This window comes from Euwallacea similis, chromosome 28 (assembly GCF_039881205.1).
Source record: "Euwallacea similis isolate ESF13 chromosome 28, ESF131.1, whole genome shotgun sequence".
In the NCBI taxonomy this organism is placed as follows: domain Eukaryota; kingdom Metazoa; phylum Arthropoda; class Insecta; order Coleoptera; family Curculionidae; genus Euwallacea; species Euwallacea similis.
The window spans coordinates 1,485,604-1,508,113 of NC_089636.1; the positions used below are offsets into that span (position 1 = coordinate 1,485,604).

At 34.9% G+C, this 22,510-nt stretch overlaps 1 protein-coding gene across 1 annotated transcript in view; it reads right to left on the reverse strand.

Moving 5' to 3' along the window:
• Positions 1 to 22,510, reverse strand: part of LOC136417360 (lachesin-like) — a 79,779-nt gene that overhangs the window by 14,793 nt on the left and 42,476 nt on the right. The window contains exons 3-4 of the mRNA XM_066403030.1: positions 5,575 to 5,672; positions 1,567 to 1,774 (exon numbers count right to left, since the gene is read on the reverse strand). Of these exons, the coding sequence (XP_066259127.1) occupies positions 1,567 to 1,774; positions 5,575 to 5,672 (306 nt within the window). The remainder of the gene's footprint in view (positions 1 to 1,566; positions 1,775 to 5,574; positions 5,673 to 22,510) is intronic.

The window sequence follows — 22,510 nt, forward strand, 5'->3', positions numbered from 1 at the left end:
GATAGAAAGCAAAAACGCACCCATATTCATATAAACTGTTTTTCTTAAAAGCATCCACAGATCCAACCCCTGAATTTTTGACATACTCTCATGATACTCTCTGTATAATAGAGGATTTTTAAGGATTTCTAAAAATCCATAATTTATTGGAGGGATTTGGAATTACAGTGAAGAGCAGTTTGCAGAGAAACGTTTAAAATAAGAAATGTTAAGAAATTATTGAAATTTTTTAAGTGTAAATTCAACTGTAGATGGTTTCTCAAAATTTCAGTGAAATCAAATTAATATGATGGGGGAGGTAAACATTTTTGAGAAAACTATGATTTTTTGAGATATTTAATTATAGAAGGTTATTATAATTTTTTAAATTTTGAAGATATTGAATTGAAATATTGCGTCATAGTGCTGTTGGTTTGGACAGAAGTTCTTGGAGGCAAAAACGTAAAGATATTCTCATGTTCTCTTGAGCAACTCGACGATGAAACCTTAATGCGAGTTTAAACGATGATTAAAAACATATTGAAGAAATTTCATTATTATCCGAGTAGTTCGATTTATTTATTTCTCAAATATTTGAGTATATTGGACTAAATTTCATGTTTTTTGGTAAAATAATTTTGTAGGTAATCAAAAGAAAGGGCAGTAATTCGAGTTGATAATTATACTAAGAATTAATGGAAAATGGAAAGTATAGTAATGGGAAAATTTTTAAGCAGGGCTCGAGTTTCTAAAGCAGAGGGGAAAAAACTCGTATCTTCTATAGACATTTTTGATTTAAACAGAAATTCATGATACTACAGCTCTGAAATATGGATTTCGTATGGACAAAGATGAATTATTTTTCCGTCGAAAATTCGAACAGTAGAAATTTTAGCATTTTCTGATTCTCTATCCACCTTTTTCTTTAACTTTGGGATTTTTTTGATGTACCTACTTAATTACTATTTTCGCTTCACCCCATTTGGTTGGGGCACAAAAACCTGAGGATCTTTACTGTCGAACTTATGAATTCAGTAATGATAGTGATGGAAATTAATGATTGATACCCTAAAAATGCATTTTTCATTTTCCCCCTCGTGTGAAATAAAATTAGAACAATCGTATTGTACCTGTCAAAGTCGTCGACCTCTTTAATAATGGGTTTCCTGTACGACACTATGGCCCTTTTTAGCAATTTTAGCGAGCGAAACTTGGAAGTTTTCAGTTTTCACTTCTCGGCGATCTAGGAGTGAAATTACCACTATCTAGCGTTAATGGTTCTAAAAGAATTGCCGCCATCGATATCCCACAGTACATTGACTAATATACACTGTTACCAGGTCCGTAGCACCCTCCAGGAAGTCATTATAGCGAAGTTTCGTCCTAAATGCCCTATTCGGCGGGTCCGTATAAAAGGGCTGCATAATCACATCAAAACCCCACGTATGAGCCTAACAATATACTTGCATGGAAAATTAAGCTTCGCCATGAAATAAAAAGAAAATTGAGGGCTGCTTTGTGCGTCAAATTGAAAATAATAAAGAAGCCACGATTTCGTAATTTTCCGATATAAGTTTCTGTACTTACCGACCACATTGAGGAATCCCACTTGGCTTTTCATGGGATCGGTGTTAATCTGACACATGTACCAACCCATGTCCGTTTGCTTAACGTCACGTATATGCAAATACCAATTCCGTCGTTCCGTGTGAGTGACCGCAATTCGGTGATTCTTCGTGATGACATGGCTGTGAATGGTTAGGATGGTTTGAGTGTCCACTCGAAGCCAGGCGACCTCAAATATAAAAATCTACTTTAGACGGCGCTCGAAACTTCCCAACTGGACACAAAAGAAAGTTTTCGCCATTGTCCCCCATTTATGCCATTTTCCAGGAGCGATTTTAAACTTGGCGGTTAAAAACCACAAAAAGCTTCTCCGACCGTGACCGAGCCTTGAAAAATGGCGCAGAGAGGAAGCAAAGTTTTTTTAAAATCCTAAAGCGCCCTTTAGTTACTTTTCACGGAAAAATTAACGAATTTAAAAAGTTTTCTAATTAAAGAAACGGCCTTAAATGCAGTGCCGGTATTCTTTATGGTGACAGGTGGAGTCCGACGTTTCCAGCTTAAGGAGAAATTAAAAGAATTTACCTGCAGAGGGCCAGGAAGCCTGGAAATTGTTAATTTAGAGACCGTGAATTAAAAATGGGTCTAAAAGGGGCTTAAAATTAAATTTTCCCTTTGAGGGCTCTTAGGAAAATTAGCCTGCATGATTGTTGGTTGATAACAAAATCCTAGGGCTTAAAACTTTTAATAGTTTGGACTTAATTAAAAATTGATTTATGCTATATTTTGCGATGCATGAATAAAATGTAGTATAAATACAGATTGATACTGATGGAATACGTGGATTAAATAAATACCATACGAAATATTTTTAATAATATTAAATAAATAACATAATCCAGCACTACAGATGATTTGTCTATATCCCGTTTTATCGAGCTTCATTTTTGTAAACTGAGTAATCTGAGTAATGGGGACTTAATTAAAATTTGCTGAGAATTCTATCTTTTACCAAACTGGGCTGACCAGAATGCCTCTCAATGAAAAAATTTTATTACATCCCCCTCATTAAAACGATACTAACCGAAATAACTTGATGCCCGATGGGCTCTGACTAACGTGAATTCACCAGAGTCATATTTTTATTAGTAACTACACACATCGCAAATGTCTGGGGATATTACTTCGTAACATGTTTTCGTAAAGTTAAAAATAATAAATTGTGGCTCCAAATATGAAATAACATAATTTCAAACCAAAGAACGGTTTTAAGGGATAATGGTCACTTTGAGAACCGCCATCAACTGTTTGAATGCCTACGTGAAGCATGGAGAGCTATCCCTCAAGATTTATTGGATAATTTAATTTTAAGTATGCCCGGCAGGTGTCAGGCGATAGCGAATGCCACAGGGGCACACACGAGATATTAATTTTAATTTCTTAAGTTTTTTTACGATGTTTCAAATGCTTCAATTATTTTTATATGAAAGAAAATTATCTTTTGTTTCACCCTTTATTTCTTTGGGGCACTAATAAATCCAAGTTTTTTTGTGTATCTAATAAAGAAATAAACATTCTTTATTAATGTATTCAAAATAATGTTTCATAATTGTTAATTATTTATTTTTTTAAACAATTCCTAGACATTTGCGATGTGTGTATTTACGCTCTTATTCATGGACGTTTGCTAATTTATTACGTCTCACATCTCATACACCACCACATTATCAATGCCTGATAATAATTTTTGCCATAAAAGTTGCACATTCAGGTGTTTTTGAGTTATTTCTTTTTAAAGTTTCAAATTTGCTTTTTTAGTTTTTTTCTCCGAGTTCTGTTGTGATATTAAAACTACAGCCCCACTGTACGTTCAATGACGTTTCGTTATTCAAGGAAATTCATCGGCTATCTCTTTGTTTAGATACTGCCCTAGTAAGTGATTAGTAGTAGAAAACCAATTATCGATAACGAGGATTAGGTCATAAAATTCTATCGTTTATTCGTTTTTATTGTTTGAGTTATGGTAAGAGGCTAAAACAACATTTCCACTGAACCCTCTACAACGTTTCGTTGCTCGAGCACCTTCATCAACTTTCTCTTTATCTAAATACGGCCATGGTAAGCTCTTTTCTGTATCCTTTGTTCTTTCTTTTTTTCCTGTACACTTATGAGGAATCTTCTTGAACAGCCCATTAATCGGTAACAGAAACTCAATTATCAAATACTAAAATACCAATAATGAGTATTAAGTAAGTCCTAAAATCGCATTACTGCATTTACCAATAATTGAAAGACCATTGCAGAATACCAATAAGGAGTTTTCAAGAATTGTGCCATAAACATCTCAACAACAGGTGATAGAAAACCAATTAAGTACCAGTCTTTGATAACCTTGAAGCAACTTTTTCCCAGATTTGGAGCAATTTTATCTAGAAAGCCTAAACTATTTCTTCAAGTATGGAATAGAGTGTCACGCAAGAGCGAAAATTTGTGCGCCTTCGCGAGTGCGTGAAATCAATACTATTCCTATATGAGCTAAATATTATATTACATACTTTCCGTAGCGCTACTTTCGAAAAATAAGTGATTTTGTTGTACGACTGGTTGCCGAACCAGCTGCAGTGAAAAGCAAAGCTTAGGCAGGGCGAAGTAAACAATATGTAGGTCCACAAAAAATTCAATTAAAATTAAATATTATTCAGTTGGTGTCATTACGTGTACAAAGTTTCACAAAAATCAAATAAAAAAGCCACAAGAAAAATAAAAATTCTTATTAACGCGCGAAACGTTTTCGTAACGATGTGACGTCACAGGGCGGTATGCTCGACTGTATACAGACAGCGTGACAGGTAATAAATTGGGGATTACGGGAGAAATTTGGATTTTACCGGTCTACATTTTCTTTGCATTATCTATAAAACCGTGTTTTAAACATTTTACTTCAAATTGCACAAAGTTTCAAATAATCAGATGTGCCGTGTGATCCTAAAAATACAAGCTTCCTTGCATATGACGCCTGAACTAACCTGACATCCGACTTAAAACTTTCTACAAAGATCTGACGGTATTCCACTAAAATTGGTACTACTTTTTGAATGGAAAACCGTAATGTATTAATGATTTTATAACGTCATTTTGAAACCAGTGATTTGGCATGTCAGGCGTAAGACATCCGGGTGACATCACTTTTTCTGATTTCGTTAACATGGACTAATATCTAATTTGCCAAAAAGGCCGAACAAATTAATAAAACATAATGCTACGTCCGCTTTTTCTGGAACATAATTTGATTCATTTATGAATAATTGAAATGAATAATCTAAAAACAACATTTACAATTTGTGCGTTATTACATTCAAAAACGAATCTCCCTCTTTCAAAAACCATCACATTTAAAACATTCAGTCGACCAGTGACGGCGTGACTATATTTCTTGTCCAAATATTTCATGAGCCGGTACCGAGGAAGATTGGAGCAACGAAGTTGCTACTCCACTGAAGTCGAAATTTGCAGCCTAAACTTAATTTGCTCATCCCTTAGATCTGAAATTACATTCTCAGAGTAGGTACTTTGGTAAATGTAAAATCTCCTTCGAAATCTCTAAAGAGATGTTAAGATAATAAGTATTTCGGACCCCTCTACTATATTTACACTAATGAAGAAACAAGGGATCATTTCTTAAACGGCCCATTGACCGGTAACTGAAAACCTAATGGCCATTGCAAATGCCAATAATGGGCATTAAAAGGTTGTGTCACTAACACCTTATTAACTGGCAATTAAAAACTCATTAGCTATCGTTAATAACTAAGAGCAACTCGCAGAAATTTTATGCAGAAAGCTCAAACTACACCTCCCCATACTTGTGATAGAATGTTGTGTTGTGGGAGGTATTTTCTATAAATGAAAAAAACGCTATATTTTCGGCAGTATCTTACGAAAATTATCTATTTTACTTAGAAGTGAATAGCTGCATTCATTGATATTTATCTTCAGTTTTTAAAATTTATTTCCAGATAAAACAAAACTTACTTTATATGCTGACAAATTGTCTATATCACATCCTAGTACTGCCTCCCTCCCTAACGGCACTGTCACATTCAATATTGGCCCAGTGAAATTGGGTATTTCTGAAAAAAATTATTAAATTAAAACATTTCCATGTAAAATTGCCAATATTTGACAAAAAATACAGAAATTCTTTATACTTTCCATCTCCAAAGAAAAGAAAACGCATAGTCAATAATAAAGCAATTAAGTTTAATTTTGTTTCGATTGTATACTGACAAACACATAAAACCAATTTCGACCATGTCGTGTAGGATTATGTAAATAGGAGCTGACCACTTTGGTAAAATTCAATAACGCCGAAAAACCCCGGATATAAATTCAAATGGACACAACCAGGCGTAATCGATTACGAAAAACGCTTTTAAATAAATACGGTTTTTTTCCAATTCATGGACATTTATATACTTTCAATTTGCCTTTATAAGGGAACGGTGGATAAGAAATATCCACAGAAAAGAAAAATTCCACAAAAAAGAAAAAACAAAAAAAAATGTATTTTTTCATATTTTTGAGGGTGAAACAGGGCATGCAAACAATCGTTAAAAGTTCTAGAAAACTTCTTTTTAGGCATGCCGATAATTTATACCTTTTCAGTTGAAAGATTATTTGAAAATATGCTTAAAAGATAATCTTATCATCACATTTCCTCCAAAAAAGGAGTTTTTTTTTGTGCCTCTCTGCATTGGATTATTTTGGCAGTTTTACCGAAGACGGCAATGGTGGTTGAAGAAAACAATTGAAGGTTTCTTTGCACTTTGACGTCATATCGAAAATTTCTCGGCCAGTCTAAAAATGATGTTCGTGCGGCAATATCTGAATTGAACGTGAAAATGCAGTGGCTCAAATGCAGGTCAGTAGCGCAGATAATGTAAAACAATATGTTTTTTTCTTTTATTCTATTTGGAATTCACATACGAACGGGAGTGGAACAACATACTATTCACAGTTGCCCTATACATTGGTAAATTCGCTGAAAGGCCATTAAATTGATTTTAAAACGACGTATCATGTTCCTATACCCGAAATTAAAAATTTAGCAAATAAATTCTGTAGCGTTTATTAGTGCTAAACGTTGGAGATCATTTTTGGTATATTTGCCGAAGGCGGCTCTGGAACGCCACAATGCTTGAAAACAATTGAAATTTGCGTTTGCGCGTACGGCTTCGAAGCATTATGACATATCAAACATCTCTCGGCCAAGCGAAAAATGATCATCGAGTTGCTGTTTCCCAATTGAGCGTGAAAAGTGCAGTGGCTCGAATCAAGTCAGTAGCGCAGAACACAAATTAAGTTTTATAACGATTTTGTAAAACAAATGTGTTATCTAGGGAGTGTAATTCATAAATTTTAGGTACATTCCTCAAATAACTGTATTTCGCTTTTAACGAAATAACTTCACTTCATATACAGAGTATCTCAGAAAAAATGGTACAAATGAATATTGGATGATAAAGGGCAAAAAATAGAGCGATTTAGCTAAATTTGTCCAATGCAAAAATTGCTTGTTTAATTTTACAAAGCGTTAAAGATTTTTTTGGTAAATGTCACAGTTTTTGATTTAGAAACTTGAAAATACCTCCAGGAATATTTTTTTGATTTGATAAATTTATTTAAAATATCTGTTTCAAGCTAGCTGATAGGTGGGATCACCTGCACCTTACCTAAGTACAAAAAAACGCCCTAAGCTTTTTATCATTGCCGATAATTTCAATTCTTTTACAAATTCTGATACTCTGGACTTTTCTACATAAAAAAAACATTATGCAAAAACTGCTACTCCTAACTGTTTTAGAAATGTTTTCAATTAAGTTTTTCGAGGCAAAGACTTATGAATATCATCAACTCATGCACATGGACGATATACAAATAGCGACTCCGATATATTAAATGGTGTGTATTATTTTATTTTTAGGTTCCCTACTTCCTTTTGATTATTTTTGCTTAATAATTCATAACTCAAGTGGCTTTCGAAATATGAATAAATGTTATTAGTTTTTAGTTCGGAATAAAGCTGTAATGAAACCTCTGACACGATGAGATTCGAATTCACAAAAAGCAGAACTTTTGAGGATTGTTTAGGAAAGATCCATGAATTTACCCCACGAATAAAAAAGTAAGTTTTTAAAAGTTAGTTAAATTTTTAAAAGTAAATCTACCTTGTCCAGGGTAGCTCAAAATTAATGCCTTCTCGGTTACATATTATACTAAAACTGTTTAAAGTAAGTTTATTTAAATTAAACACGCTGTATATTAGGAAATGTGCTGAAAAGCAATTAAATTTCCTTTAAAACCGATATATTGTATTATTCGCTAATAAATGCTGTTTTGAGTATCGACTCTAAACGTTGGATTATTTTGACGTTTTAGCCAAAAATGGTTTTGGGACGGCATGATGAGCGGCAAGTTATGAATGGGACAGAAATATTTCAGTGGCTCGAATCCAGACCAGTGGCGCCGACAAACAATTAAGTTTTATGACGATATGCAATGAAACGCATAAGTGCCTTAATTACACAACAGAACAGAAAAAAAAATTCAGCATTTGTTTTTGGAGTGAATTCAGATTCGCTCATATCTATTAATTCAGTAAAATAAGATTGAATTGTTTAATGCACTCTGGTTCTCAAGATAAACCCAAATACAAATTATTATATGTACATTTACTCCCCATGAAGTGTTTCGTTTACAGTATCCCGAGAGCAATGTTTATTGGCGTCTGAAAATTTTGCTTATCATAATTCATTTAAAGAATTTTATTGCTAAAAACTCTATAATTTAATTTATTTTTAGTATTGAGTGTTGCCGTCATTACAGAAAAAAAAAAGAATTTTTCACGTCGGTCTTGCGTTAATAATTCTGATCATTTTTGTTATATTATAAATATTGTCAATAAATAATTTAGTAAAAGAAGTCTATCAAACATATTTTGGGAAAAAAATTGGACAACAGGACAAATATTGGGTGTCGCACAATTTGCTAAAGTTGTGTAGAACACTTCGTTATTGGAGTCAAGGAAGGCGAAAAGGACTTTCACTTCGTGCTCCGATGACATGGCGTGAGCCGAGAAACCACTTTGATGATTGATTTTTGTGGCAGGTATGAACCTATATAAATAGCGGTCTTGGATTTATCCAAGCATTGAATAGGCCAAACCACCAACGCTGCATGTGAAGATTTAACTGTACCGGTATTTGATGCCTCATCAAAGGTTGATTGCGATGACGTTGAAATGTTAGACACTTAGAGCCGAAGTACCAGTGATGGTGAATTTGAAGAGTATAGTCCCATACCTCGGGTTTTTTTTTTTAAGTAAACTGAACGATTTGATTCGAGATTTAAATTTGTGGAAAAAATTAGCTGAGCTTTTTACGTCAAGACTTAAAGAAAAACGTTGTCTTCAACCTGGTGTTTCAATAACATCTTGTCAGACTAGAGAGTAAAACATTCTCCCATATTTATTGAAGAGAATAATATCGTATATTGTGAGAATGTTCCAGGGTTTTATAATTTAATGGGCCTCCAAGTTTATCGGACAGAAGATTGGCGGCTCTTTACAGAGAGCTTTAAAAAAAGGGGAAAGTTAACATCGTTCATAATCCATTAATAAGTCGAGAAAATATCATTTTATCGCCATTTCATATTAAACTTGGACTTATAAAACAGTTGGTAAAAGCTTTGGAGAGGAATGCTGATTATTTCAAATACATTTGTCAAGTATTTCCTAGCTTTGGTACAGAAAAATTAAAAGTGGGCATCTTTAACGGACCACAAATTCGTAGTCTTATAAAGAATATTAATATTAATTATATTATATATATATAATATAATAAATAATATATATAATTTTATTAATATTAATATAGAATAAAGAATATTGATTTTACAAATCACGTGACTAAGGTTGAATGGACAAGCTTTCAATCAGCGGTCGAAAACTTTTTGGGGAATTACAAAGCTGCAGAACATTCCAAAATAGTCGACAAAATGCTTGCAAATTTTAAACAACTAAGAGCTAATATGAGTATAAAACTGAATTATTTGCATAGCCATTTGGATAAATTTCTTGACAATTTGGGTGACTAAAGTAAAGAATAGGGGAACGGTTCCATTAGGATGCAAAGACAATGGAGAAAAGACATCAAGGCTGGTGGGATCGCCATATGACTGCTGGTCTTTACAACGGCACTGTCCTGATCAAAAATACAACAGACAATCACATACAAAACGTTTTTCCTAACTAACTAATGTTTGTTAATTTTTGTTAATTCTAATTAATATTGCAATATTCAATTATTCATAATAATGTTTCCATTAACGTTTGAATTCACATTTTCTGTTTAATTTAAATGGACTGCATTTATTTTGAAAAGCAGAATCAATTCAAAGAACCTTTTTTATTTTCGTATTTAGTAGATTATGGCAACCTAAACTCGATTCTGAAATGCCATGCTTCAATATTCTTGTTCGCCTGTGTTATTTGCGTATATAAAATGATATTAAAATTCTTCCAGTAGATAAAGATAACGTTACAGTCATAATGGACTGTATTGCCTATTCAAATACGTAAATTCAGATGTTGATCTTCAGTCAGGGTTATCTGATTCGTAGAGAGCATGAACAACAGTTTACTTTTCTGGTGTTCGTAATCTCATTACATGATCATGCATGGTGGTTACGTTAACCATAACTAACCTGAACTAACACTTTTTTGTGTACCTCTGTCTGTTTGTTTTCCCTTTAATATTTGTTTTAATGTTAAGCGGTCCACTTACATGCCCGCTTCTAACAGCTCCGCACCGGGTTCGTGCAATTGAGTTAACTAACTTTGCTACTTCGTTTTCTTTACTTGAAAAAGGCATTGACTTGACTTGACTTGAAAAAGACTCAATCTTAACAGATCATATATTATCGTAATCGGGAAACAAGGCTGAACTCAGAAATGTGAAAATCCTAGACTGCGTCCGTAGAAAAGCAAAGTTGATGATGGTTGTCGAAAATCGAAACGTCGAGTTGCAAAATGACATGGCTATGTTGCAGAAGAGGAAAACTTGCAATGTCGGAGTGCCAATCATTTTGAAATATCTCGCCAAAAAACCTAAGGGAAAAATAAAAAGGTTTTCGCCAATACCTCGAAACTCAACGGGATTAGTCAAATTTTGAACTGGCATATTCTTGAACTCCGAATTGCCCAAGTTTGCTCCAATTTAACCGACGTCTTACCTCTTATGGTTATCGAGATTCTCTTGGTAGAACTAGAGAAGGGGCTGTGTAATTATTAGGTATTTGCACCAACGGTCCTCTACATGTAGGCTGTAGGATATACTGAATGTCCGAATTCCCCCTGACAGCCTCGCTAGAAGCACCACTTTCCTGTTAGCCATTAAAAAGTTCCAAACAGGCGGGTTATGTGACGCCAACAGTGGTGGACAAAATTACTGAGTTAAAAAAATAAATAGAATTTCCAATATAATCTTTGCCAAACTGTATCCATGAAAAGTTGTTAGTTTTCTTTGAAGTTGGAAAATATATCTGTAGTAAGTATTGCAGTATCGGGGTCAGTTGTAGACCAGATAAATATGCAGCTCAAATATAACCGATGAAAGGACTGCGACCACTTTATGTTCAATCTTTCCCCTTTTGACTCTACTTCTATTTCTCTCCATTGAAAGGAATTTCTTTCATGTTAGCATTATTTCGCTGGATTCGCAGCCGTGCCCATATATTCCGTTAATATCCAACCGACATCTTAATTTGAAAGCAAATTGGAATTGAGTTCTGCGTACGACTTTTAATTAGACCCTAATCCGTGCATACAAAGTCTCTGAGCTCATTTTCTATTACCGGGATTTGCGAACAATTCGCGAGGGCTTAATGAAAGAATATAGGGAAATGGATTTAAATTAGTCTCCTAAATCCGCGCCCTGGAAAATGAATGGAATATGCGAAATTTGCACTCTACATTAAGCCGATTTTGAAATAAGTCTTTGATGAGAATTATCGGAAAACTATTATTGTTTGCCCTGTAAGATCACTTGTACCGTGTACGTTTTTAATTTAATTTGAAACTGTTGAAACTTGGGGCTATAAAGTTCAGGTTGCCACAGTTTCTAACTTGTGCAATGCAGCACGTAACTTGCAACTATTAGTGGTGAATCGCAATCAGGCATGGGAGAAAAACTCTACATTCCAATTTAAACGCTTCGTAGCCTGATGACAAAAACTGTGACAAATGCAAAATCTCCGAGAAAGCATTTTAGAGGGGTCTGGAACTAAAGTCATAAAAATAAGAAGGCCATAAAGCTGTTTCCTCGCGAAGGCACCACATTAACTAGATATTACATTTTTCAACTTCCTCGCTTTATCATGATATTTTATTTCACCTGGTTTACTGCAGCTTAATTCCTGCGCCCGAAGATAAAATCGTGTGCTGCTTATGTTACTGGGGCCTTCTGAAGTTTACTATAACAATAATTCCTGCAAGGACAAGAGCTTTTGCAGCCAGGAACTTTAATAGTTTGAGAGTTGGTTTTCCAATCATTGCTAGACTCAATATCCCTCCGATTAAAGCTGTCTTCCATAAGTCCCTTTCAAGACCGACGGCTGGCTTTTCTAGATACCAAAGCTCCTACCAGATTATATTATTCAAATATGAGAATAAATTTGTTAAAGTTCAGGGGTTTAAAATACAGCCAGTTGAAAAGCTGATAATTGAATCTGGAGAACTTTCCCTTAAAGATGGTGCACTGTCCTTCCGTTAGAATTTAGAGCATCTAGAAACGAAAACACATTTTTATTACTTATGCTTTGCCGAATGCTCGATTGAGAAAATTAGTTTCTGTCTTATTCGAATGGACGACATATTTTACCACAGATTTGGCCCCCCTTCTAAGCTGGGAAATTGCTTCTGAATGGAATATATTACCCCCATAAATGTCAGAAAAACAGAGCTTTTTCGTGGTGACGAAGAAACTATCTTTTTTCGATATACTCTATTTTCATTAAGGGATTCTTTCCATGTATCAGCAAACCTCAAGGCATCGCACGTAGGAAGAAGTACGTGCATTCGTTTAAAATAAACGTGGAGGAATATAGGTGGCTGCTTTATAAATAGCTGACAATTCTAAGGTTTTCGCAAAATTAAAAATATATCGAACTCCAGGTTTGATAGTTCATATGTTCCCACAAGTCGGTAATATTTCTTATAGCTGCTGTAAAAGTTTAGATTTACAGCAAAAATGGGAGATGATGAAAACGATAATTTATTCTCAGAATTTTTGCTTATTTTTCTGTATTGGAGCTCTATTTTGGGATCATTAAACCAAATTAAGGAGGAAAACTTAGGAATGTCTAATGAGTGATGAAATCTCACTCCCTTCTGAGATTCTACGAGATTCGACGTAATTGGAAATTACTGAAATCCAGAAGAAATATCTTGCTACTGTTGCTGCAAATGCCGAAATTATTTCATTAACTGAAAGTTCTCAGAACATTCTTCAAATTTTAGAGATCTGGGAAGTTCCAGCATTCTTGGATAATTGATGGTAAAATTATTGAAATAATTTTTACGAATAATTTCTTCATTTAATGTGATCTTCTTACCTAACTATCTTTCTTAAACTCGACGCCTCGAATGCATTCACTTCAATCATGACGATGATAAAAGGCCGGAACAGTGGGTATTTTTAATCGACATCATCATAATCAATTCCCTTCAGAATACAAGTAGAAGGGCCATCAAATAAGGTCCCTCTTTCATTTTATGCGTGATCCGGGCGTGTCTTCAAGTGTCTATAAATTCTGATTGACCCACAGATAAGTTCCCACCTTTTTCTTAAGTCTTTACTGAATTGGTCAAGTAAGTATCATGCTTTCTATATTTTGTGTATTTTTTTACCTTTTTCTAATGATAATTTATTTTCTTTTTTTGAGCTCTTGAGGAGTCCATTACATTTGCATCTGATAAAAGCATTTTTTTGAGCGTTTTTAACCTACACTAACATGGAATGCTATTTTGGAAGCAAATATTTACTGGCTTTTACCTGTAACTGCTAGTCTATGCTTGATCTCCATAATCTTCCGCCATGACTAAAAGTTTACTAATTGCTGTTGTTCATTTAACAATATTGGGAAAATCAATGTTAGGAAATCTTTTATGGATTACATGGACGAAAATTAAAGGATTTTCTGATCATTCCCGATTTTTTTAAAATTTGGTTGGAATTTGTTTACGTATGTAGATAATATAACAAAACCCGTACTCAATTTTCCTCTCTAGAATTTTTCGAAAATTTCAAACTAGCACCGTAATAAATGTGTTTACAGCCCACTATTCGAAGTTGTCAACACCCCCATACACTTCATTACACGCTTCATCCGCATAAACGCTCTTGTAGATTGTGCAATATAAATCATGTTTCATAAATAGTTGAGCGTTAATCCTGCAAAATAAATTTTCCACACAAATGGATTATAAATTGTTAAGCGCTTCCACAATAATAATTTCATGCGATAAATCACGAATCTTTCGCCTTTGAACATGTGTGTGTGCATATATGACAACCTGGCAAAATTTACGTTGTGTACATATTTTCTATGAAAAATGCAGAAAATGATATATTTGCCTCCAATTTTTGATGTCAATTTAAAAAAACGAGTCGGGAGCTGTGGTCAAGAAAAAAACTACAAAAATACTGCAATTCATCAGCATACGACTAGGAAGTCCGTCGTATACTGTCCGTCCTTCTTTCATTTTAGATGTCATCAGGGCGTGACTTCAAGTATGTTTAAATTCTGATTGGCCCACAGGTTCCCCGCCTTTTTCTAAATCTTTACTTAATTGGTTATGCATCTTTCATAAAGGCGGAGCACTGGGTGGTTCTAACACACCCTAGTTAACACCCCTCTAGAATACAAGTAGGGGGGCATCAGTTATTCTTGCTTCAATTTTTTGTGAGCGTGATCAAGGAGGTGATTCAAAAATTGAAATATTGATGTATTACTCGTATTTTGAACATGTCAATACATAAAAATGCAGCGAATGATATATTTGCTTCAGATTTTTTTGTCAGTTTAAAAGGAAAACCAGTCAGGTACTGTGGTCAAGAAAAAAAATTCCAAACCTATTGTGAATTGACAAATATTTCCAAGGAAACACCATTTCCAGATTACCAAATAATTGTTGCGTTTGGTTTAATTTATTCCCTGGCATTTAATGGTTCTATTGCCACAAAAGCAGGACACAATTTAAAGGACTAGGGCCCACCATTTATATTTACATTTTCCCACCTTTCACAATCCATTAAAAACCACTTTCTCCGCAATTTCCAAAGTAGCGCGCTCATAGCTGGAAAAGAAAAGTGGTTTTCTAATGAGCCAACCGGTTGCCCGGTTGCAAACCAGTTATTAATGGGAGGAGAGTGTCTGAGGCCCATTAAAATAATGCCTCTGCATCAAACCGGGATTCTGCAATCAATTTACGTCATAACTTACCCGACCAGAATGATAGATTAGCCGGCGACATTTTGAGGGCATTCCGAATTTGGCTGAAACGTTAATATGGGAAATGGCAATGGTAGTATCAATCGCCTCCATATCCGAACTACCTGACTTTAATAAATTTGATGTCGCCCCTAAGGAAGACCGGTGGGTTTATTTTTATAAAATAGAGCAGGAAAAGGGACACTTTTCGAGTTGTTCTCCTATAAATCACGGGCAATGAATGACTAACCGCAGTTTTATTGGGTAAATATGGAAATCTCCGCCTAGTTTCAATGACAAAGCTGAAATATATGCACAACAGACTAAGTTGCTTTTTACAGGGTGAAACTTAGCAATTTATTACTTTGAAGCATTTTGTCGCGATGAGACAAAACATGGCTAGAAATCACGCTGTATCTGCCCACTTCGTCCGATTATTTAGTAATAAATGGAGGCGGATGGTACTACATTACTTGAGGTGTCAGACCGGTTTTCCAGAGGAAAGGCTAATTTGAGTTGGAAATTTATTGCGGGCATCCTGAGGGATACAAAAGGTACTGTAATGATATAACCGTGTTAGAAACTTTAGCGTTGACCTTTCCTCGGCGAATAAATTACCATTTGATCACCACAAGAATTATTGGACAACACTAAATTATCGCCGAAAAAAAAATCTATTGAAAATAAATTCCGGATTTCAATTATTCAGATCACGCACCGACTCAGTACCTGACGAGCCGAAGAAAATCTGCAGATCGCACGATAAAGCTTCAAAACCTGGAGGTTTTCATATAAAATCTTAAATGTAAAATGTTTAAAATATACCAAATTAGAAAATTTACTTATAGTAGATTTTGTGAAAATTCATTGATAGAACTAACCAGAATTTTATGCGAATTAAAAAGAAAGTTCTTATGTGAGTTCTTGAATAACAAATTGTGGGTTGTGTTTAGAATGGTCCAATTTACCAACCCAGAAATAGCAAACATGCATTTGGCCTGCGGCATGGCTCACGGTAATGCTCAAGTTGCAAGACTAATGTAGCGAATGTATCAAGCGCGATTTCCCCACCGAGTATCCCTAAAGGTCCAAACTTTTATTAATATTCAAGCAAAATTTTGTGAAACTGGCAGTTTCAAAAGAGCAACATACATTTCAGGAAGGTCTGCAACTCCGTCTGAACAGTGGAGATTGAAGAAATTATCACAAATAAAATGAAGGAGCACCCTCAAACTAGCGCGCAAAAGTTTATAATTAATTGAATATTATACACGTAAATTTTAGAACCTCAACAACTTTATTTTTATCATATGCGACGTGAGAAAGCTTTACTATCTAGAGATTTTCTTCTCTCAGTAGGTTCTGGAACTTGGTACTCAATTCGCATCAAACCCAGATTTATCATTATTGGGCCCTTCCACAAATACTTCATGACGAACAGTATCGAAGGTTTAGTTTAGTTGCTTGTCAATTTCTGATTAACAACTAACCTAACCGTTGGATAGGAAAAGCAGGATCATCTACATGGCCTCCCAGATCACCCGACATAAACCCTTGGGATTATTTTTCCTGGCATCGCTTGAGATCACAAGTTTATAAAATGGCGGTCCCAAGTGAAACAGGCCTAAGATAGGGAATATTTGCGTTTCTTGCGATTATTAAACGTACACCAGGAATATTCGAAAGAGTTTGTCAATTAATGTAAGCTTATTAAGCTTTAACTAATCTCTCATGTCCATCAGTGCATTAACTCCCTTTACTCTTTTAATCTGATTAGCCCGAAATGTACCCTATAAATCTTAATTTATTTTGACAAAAATAGACCCGAATAAAGCAAAAAAAATCGCAGCAGAGAAAATATATCATTCAATCTGTCTCTCTTGGTCACCTTCTAACTTACTTTGCTGTAATAGATCACTTGTTTGGTAACTTTTAACCTGCTTGCTCTCGCTACGTTCGAGTCTCGTCGAATAGCTTAAAAATGTTTCGCTTTATAGATGGCGTGACGAATTGCAGCAATCCGGTCCGAAAAAGTTTCCCTTGTAACTATTTTACAGATTTCGCCCTTGGGTGTGTAACTTGGATAGATTTTCTTGCACAGTTCTGTGCATGAAGTTTTCATTTCCCCTTATAGGAAAGTAGAACAGAATTAAATAAGTGATTTGTCCAGGAAACTAATCGATATTTTCCAGGAAATCTGCAAAGTTTTCCTGTCTCTGCGGTATGGAAGTTTCAAAAACAGTATTCGCAATAAAGTTTTATAGAGAAACTTCAAGACTTAAATCAAGAAAGGAGCTATTTTTCATAAGGATAGCAAATTGAGGAAAACTATTGCCTTCAAGTTAAAGAAATTTGTGTGCTTTAGTAAACATGTGCTTAATGGATTCAGTAGATACTTATAGCTACAAAACGTTAGACAGTCGCGTTTAAGGGCAAACTTAAGAGGCAAATGATTTATTCGAGTTAGTTCAAGTTGCAGTGTAAATTATGGAATTAGTAACTTGTTGCTTTGACTAGATATAGTTTGGGCTCTAAACGCAGCATGGGAAAACTGTTAATAATCTGTTTTTGTTTGTGTTGTCCAGGTGTCACCTACAACAAGTGCCCCCTTTTAGAGGTGTTATATCGTTTTCGCGAATATTTTCACGATTAATAGGGGCACGCAAGCGATATTTGATTAAGTGAGATAAAAACTTGCTTTTATGCAAATCCCCGAAACTGAGCCTCTGTTATTCGGAATATACACGTATTCGTCTTATCTATCACCAGCCGTGTTGATTCATTTCAGAAATTTCTCCCCCAACAAAAATTTTTCTTCAGATGTATGATGCCAACCTGAATAATTACTAAAGTTATTTGATCATTTCACGCAAACGAACTTTCAGAAAAAAGAAGTACTAAGAGTAATTTTTTGTTAATACATTTTAAAAAATTAACAAATTAAAATAAGAAATAAATAAAAAATATGTGTAAGAGGGTCTTAGAAAGGTTTTATAAACGTTTTCTAGGTTAAATAATTCTTTTATCAATGATTTAAACAGGCTTTAGGAAAGACAGTAATACGGTTATGTGGTGGCTGACTTGAGAGTTTGTTTTACGATGGTGTCCTTCGGAAGCTGAACTCAGAATCTGATCAATGTGATAAGGCCACACACTTAATTGAATTTGTTGCGAATGCGCTAACTAAGCAGAGGTCGCAGTGGGGATGGAAGTGCATCATAAAAAAATCGCTTATCAGCTCCCACCAGTAATAAAGCCAGCTCTCATCTCTTATGCCTATCAACATTACCAAGTTAATTGAAATTCCGTAGCCTGATAAAAGCAAGCACAAGTTGGAACACGTGGGGAGTATAAAAAATAAAAGGAGAATCAGGCTCGTACAAATTATGCAGCAAATTCATTTAAAGCTGTTCTAGTGTAAAATGCCTGCAGTCCGTGTTTCGTAATTTATGCAAAAACCTGAGAATACAAAAACGAACTACACAAACCGGCATGTTTTTGGTTGGCTTTTTAAACTCTATAGAGCCCTCGAGATATTCCATTAATGCTTGAATGGGTAATTGGAGTAGGAGACATCCCAACGGGATCTAATGTGTAAACTAGATAGAAATTATTGAAATAATATAAATTTTCCAACTCCTTGGAAGGAGGTAAAGTTGCCGTGCTGAATTGTAAATTTCACCAACTTAGCACTTCGTTTTACCCGATGCGATTCTTCTAAGAATATTCGATATAACAATAAAAGTTTCTTTAAACTTGAAGTAAAATGGAATTGCCGCCATGAATCTTGTAGGAACTTATCGGAAAAGTTTAGAAACTTTAGAAAAATGATATACATACCTCTCGTATTGAGGCTGCTGCAATGTATTTCAGTGGATTATGAATGATCCCCATAGAAAGCGGCAGCTTTTCTTAACACCATCCGTCAAAATAAATCCAAATCAACCCATAACTTGAGCCAAAAACCTATAATCCCTTGCGACCAATTAATCATTGATTCTCTCTGCGGTATAATTTCCACAGCCAGTATTAAAAGCTTTATAAAATGACTGGACAAGAATGAGGAAGATGATTTATAATTCTCTCGATAACGCTTTCGCCGATTTTAAGCACTTTTTGTAATGATATTGTTTCATAAATTTGTCGGAATCCTTCGTCGGCAATTTGTCAACCGTGGAAAGTTTCCGATATTTTTTCAGAGCAAGAAACCAACTCCAGTAATTTATTATTTATCGAGGGAACAAATAAATAAATCTGAAAGCCGATTTTTTTCCTGCCACGATATGAGAGCAGCAGGCTTTATAGAGGTTTAATACTTAATGACCTTAATAATGGGGAGAAATAAATTATCAGGAAAACAATGGAATCAGGAAGATTTTGCCAAAAAAAACGAAAAATTAAGGAAAGTTTGAGCGAATTTTTTTAGTATTGCGTTAATAAAATTTCAATTTTGACATCCAATAAATTCTTCTTTCCTGGCTTGAACCGGGGGATTATGAAGGCTTAACCGATTTTATTTTTTACATTGTGGAAATTTTCTTTATTAATTGGAATTTTGCAGTGAAATGTCGTTTGACACGTCATTTAACCTAATCTAAAGTAAAATGAGGGACTTTTTGACCAAAAAACTGTATGAAAATTTAAGAAAATCTTTAGACTCTTTTCTTTAACATATATAGGTAATTCTTCTAAAAATGAAAAACCGTCGATGTATTTGGCATCAGTAAAATGGTGCTTAAAGCTCGGTAAAATTCCTCTGAAGATCGATTTAAGCGATTAAAACGTTGGAAACATTTTTCCTCGCCATTTAACTCCTCCCCTTTCAGAAATCTCTGAAATTTTAAGTATCCTCTAAAAAAAATATTTTAAAGTTGCTCAAATATCGCCACAAAATTCGCCGTGAAATTCTCATAAAATTATCTCGCAGCACGCTATTCAAACATAACAAAACCTGTTGTTCCATGTTGTTGTAAACAGCCATGTTGTTGAAAACAACATGGTCTTTGTATATGCCACCGAACATATAATCATTGAAAGTTCACCTGGCGAAACGCCTCGAAACGTCCGACGACAAAAGCAAAAAAGGTGTTATCGTCGCGCGCTCGACGAGCGATTTATTGCTCTTTTTTGTGTACGTATGTCGAATATTCTGTTATGTTTGTTTATGTTAATGTTCGTGATAAATTAGAATCACCAGGAGCTCAATCATGAGCTGTTTAGCCATGTAAGTGATACTAAAGTGGTTTAGTATTGAGATAGTGACTTATTACTATGCGATCAGTGGTGTTTATTTGTTAAGCTAATAAGTACTGTTTACGTTGAAAGCGAATATAAGGCGGAATCATCCGGATCTGGAAATCGCAACAATATTGTTGGTGGTAAAGTTCTCTGAAGTTCATGTTGATGAGTCGTGAGTACTTGAGGAGTGGGAGTAGTAACAACACAGATTTCTCTATAAATTCTAACACACTGCCTGTGAGGTCAGCGTATGTCAAGATCTCGTGTGAAGGTATGGGAATCAACGAAAAACATCATGGCCGCCATCGGAAAATATAGAAGTTAATGATGATGATGTCTCAGAACCGAAACGTCGTGACTGAGAATTAAATGCTTAGAATGCTAACTGATAATTGAATGTTTAGAATGTCAACTGATAATTGAATGCTAGAATTCGAAAAAATTTGTCTTAACAAGCGAGCGAAAATCGGAACATACACGACGAAGAAACAAAGAATTAGGAACGTTTGAAGAATTAAATTTAGTCAAAAGGACGCAAGAAAAGTGTCGAGACAAAGCGAGACAATGCTTCTCTTAAAATGCACAAGAGTTGAAACCACACGAGATGCATCCACAAATTTTTCTCGAAAAATTCCAGATTACTGGCAGCCCACCATTAGCGTTCCTTTATACTCCTAGCTTTCTGTCTGTTCTAGAATATCCCTCATCTATGAATCTTTATGCAATTCGATTTGAAAATAAAATGATTTCCACATTCCTCCACTGAAAGCTTTATTACAAAAACAATTCTGAATGGCTTTCTCGTAATCGATGCCCACAAGATACCCGAATAAGCCGTTGCGGTCAGCAGCGAGATTACCGAGAAGCCCTTCCGAAATAGAAACCTGCTGAAATGAAGTCTCGACCCAAGAGGAATGTAAACCTTATTGGGTGTAAAATAACAACGATTCGAATCATTTCTATTATGGCGGCAACAATGTTTGACGTCCGCCAGGGAGGATTGAAACTTGTCTGTATATCGTATTGTTAGAGAGCACTGATGTTCTGTGAATAACAAACAAGGGGAGAATGGAAACAATGGACTTACAGGAAGTGTGGTCAAACGAGGAATCAAAACAAAGTTCCATTTATACTGCCCAAAGTTCCCCTCTTGTTTACTTGTACGTTCATAATTGCCAGCAGAGCAAACAAAACTAGTCACAGTTCACAATAGTTGAAAATGTAAGAATTGAAATTCACTCAAGGAACATGTTCCCCTCTGTTACCGCAAATCCTATTTAGTTCCACTGAAATGATTTCGTATCGGTCCAAAATCGCCTTAGGTCAAGCATAATCTTGCAATGATCCGCACAAGCAGGATGGTGTCTGCGAGTTTACTTACAATTCGTTTGTTGGTTTATTGATTGTGGCTTAAAATCCAGGAAGACCGACAATAAAATAAGAGAACAAACGCTCGTATTAGTTCCACGTGGCTTCCCAAACCAGTCTAATGAAAAGCTCAAATGTTAGAAATACGTTTTTAAATGCTGCTGGGAATGGATGTTCCAACGACTGGAAACTGAAGTGGGTTTTTGCTATTGTGGCCAGTTATAGTTTTCCAGTTAATGGGAAAATGAGGCCATATATGTCTTTGTTCGTGCGGACTCCCTAACCAAATAATGTATGACTAAATAATGTAGACCGAACACGTAAAAAGGCAGATAATTAAAACACGAAATTTTAAACATTAAAAATAAGGTTTTATGTTTTGCCGGGGAAACTAGCTTCAACCGCAATTTTACTTCGTCAGAACGAGTTCCGAGCTACGTAAAACTCTTGCAAAAATTACATCTATCATTATTACGGAACGGGCTCTAATTACATACTATTAACAGTCAAAGTTATAGTATTAGTTGGTAGTATCTGGGGAGTTGCTTCGAGAAGTTTAGAAGTATCACTTGGAATTTATGATGTTAAATTACCTAGTTCAAAAAATTGGAATTCTGGTCGAGTTCATCTCTCAGGAATAATATTACATAATGGGAAGTGGCTTTGGACGTTAAAATTACAAAGAATGATGAAAATTTGTTCTATACGTTTCATGGGGATTGTTAATTTTTCTTCTGTTTTATTTGGAAATAACGGCTATTCTCATTATTCTGAGTTAAAACTAACGATTCCCAGTTAAAGCACTATTTTCAGT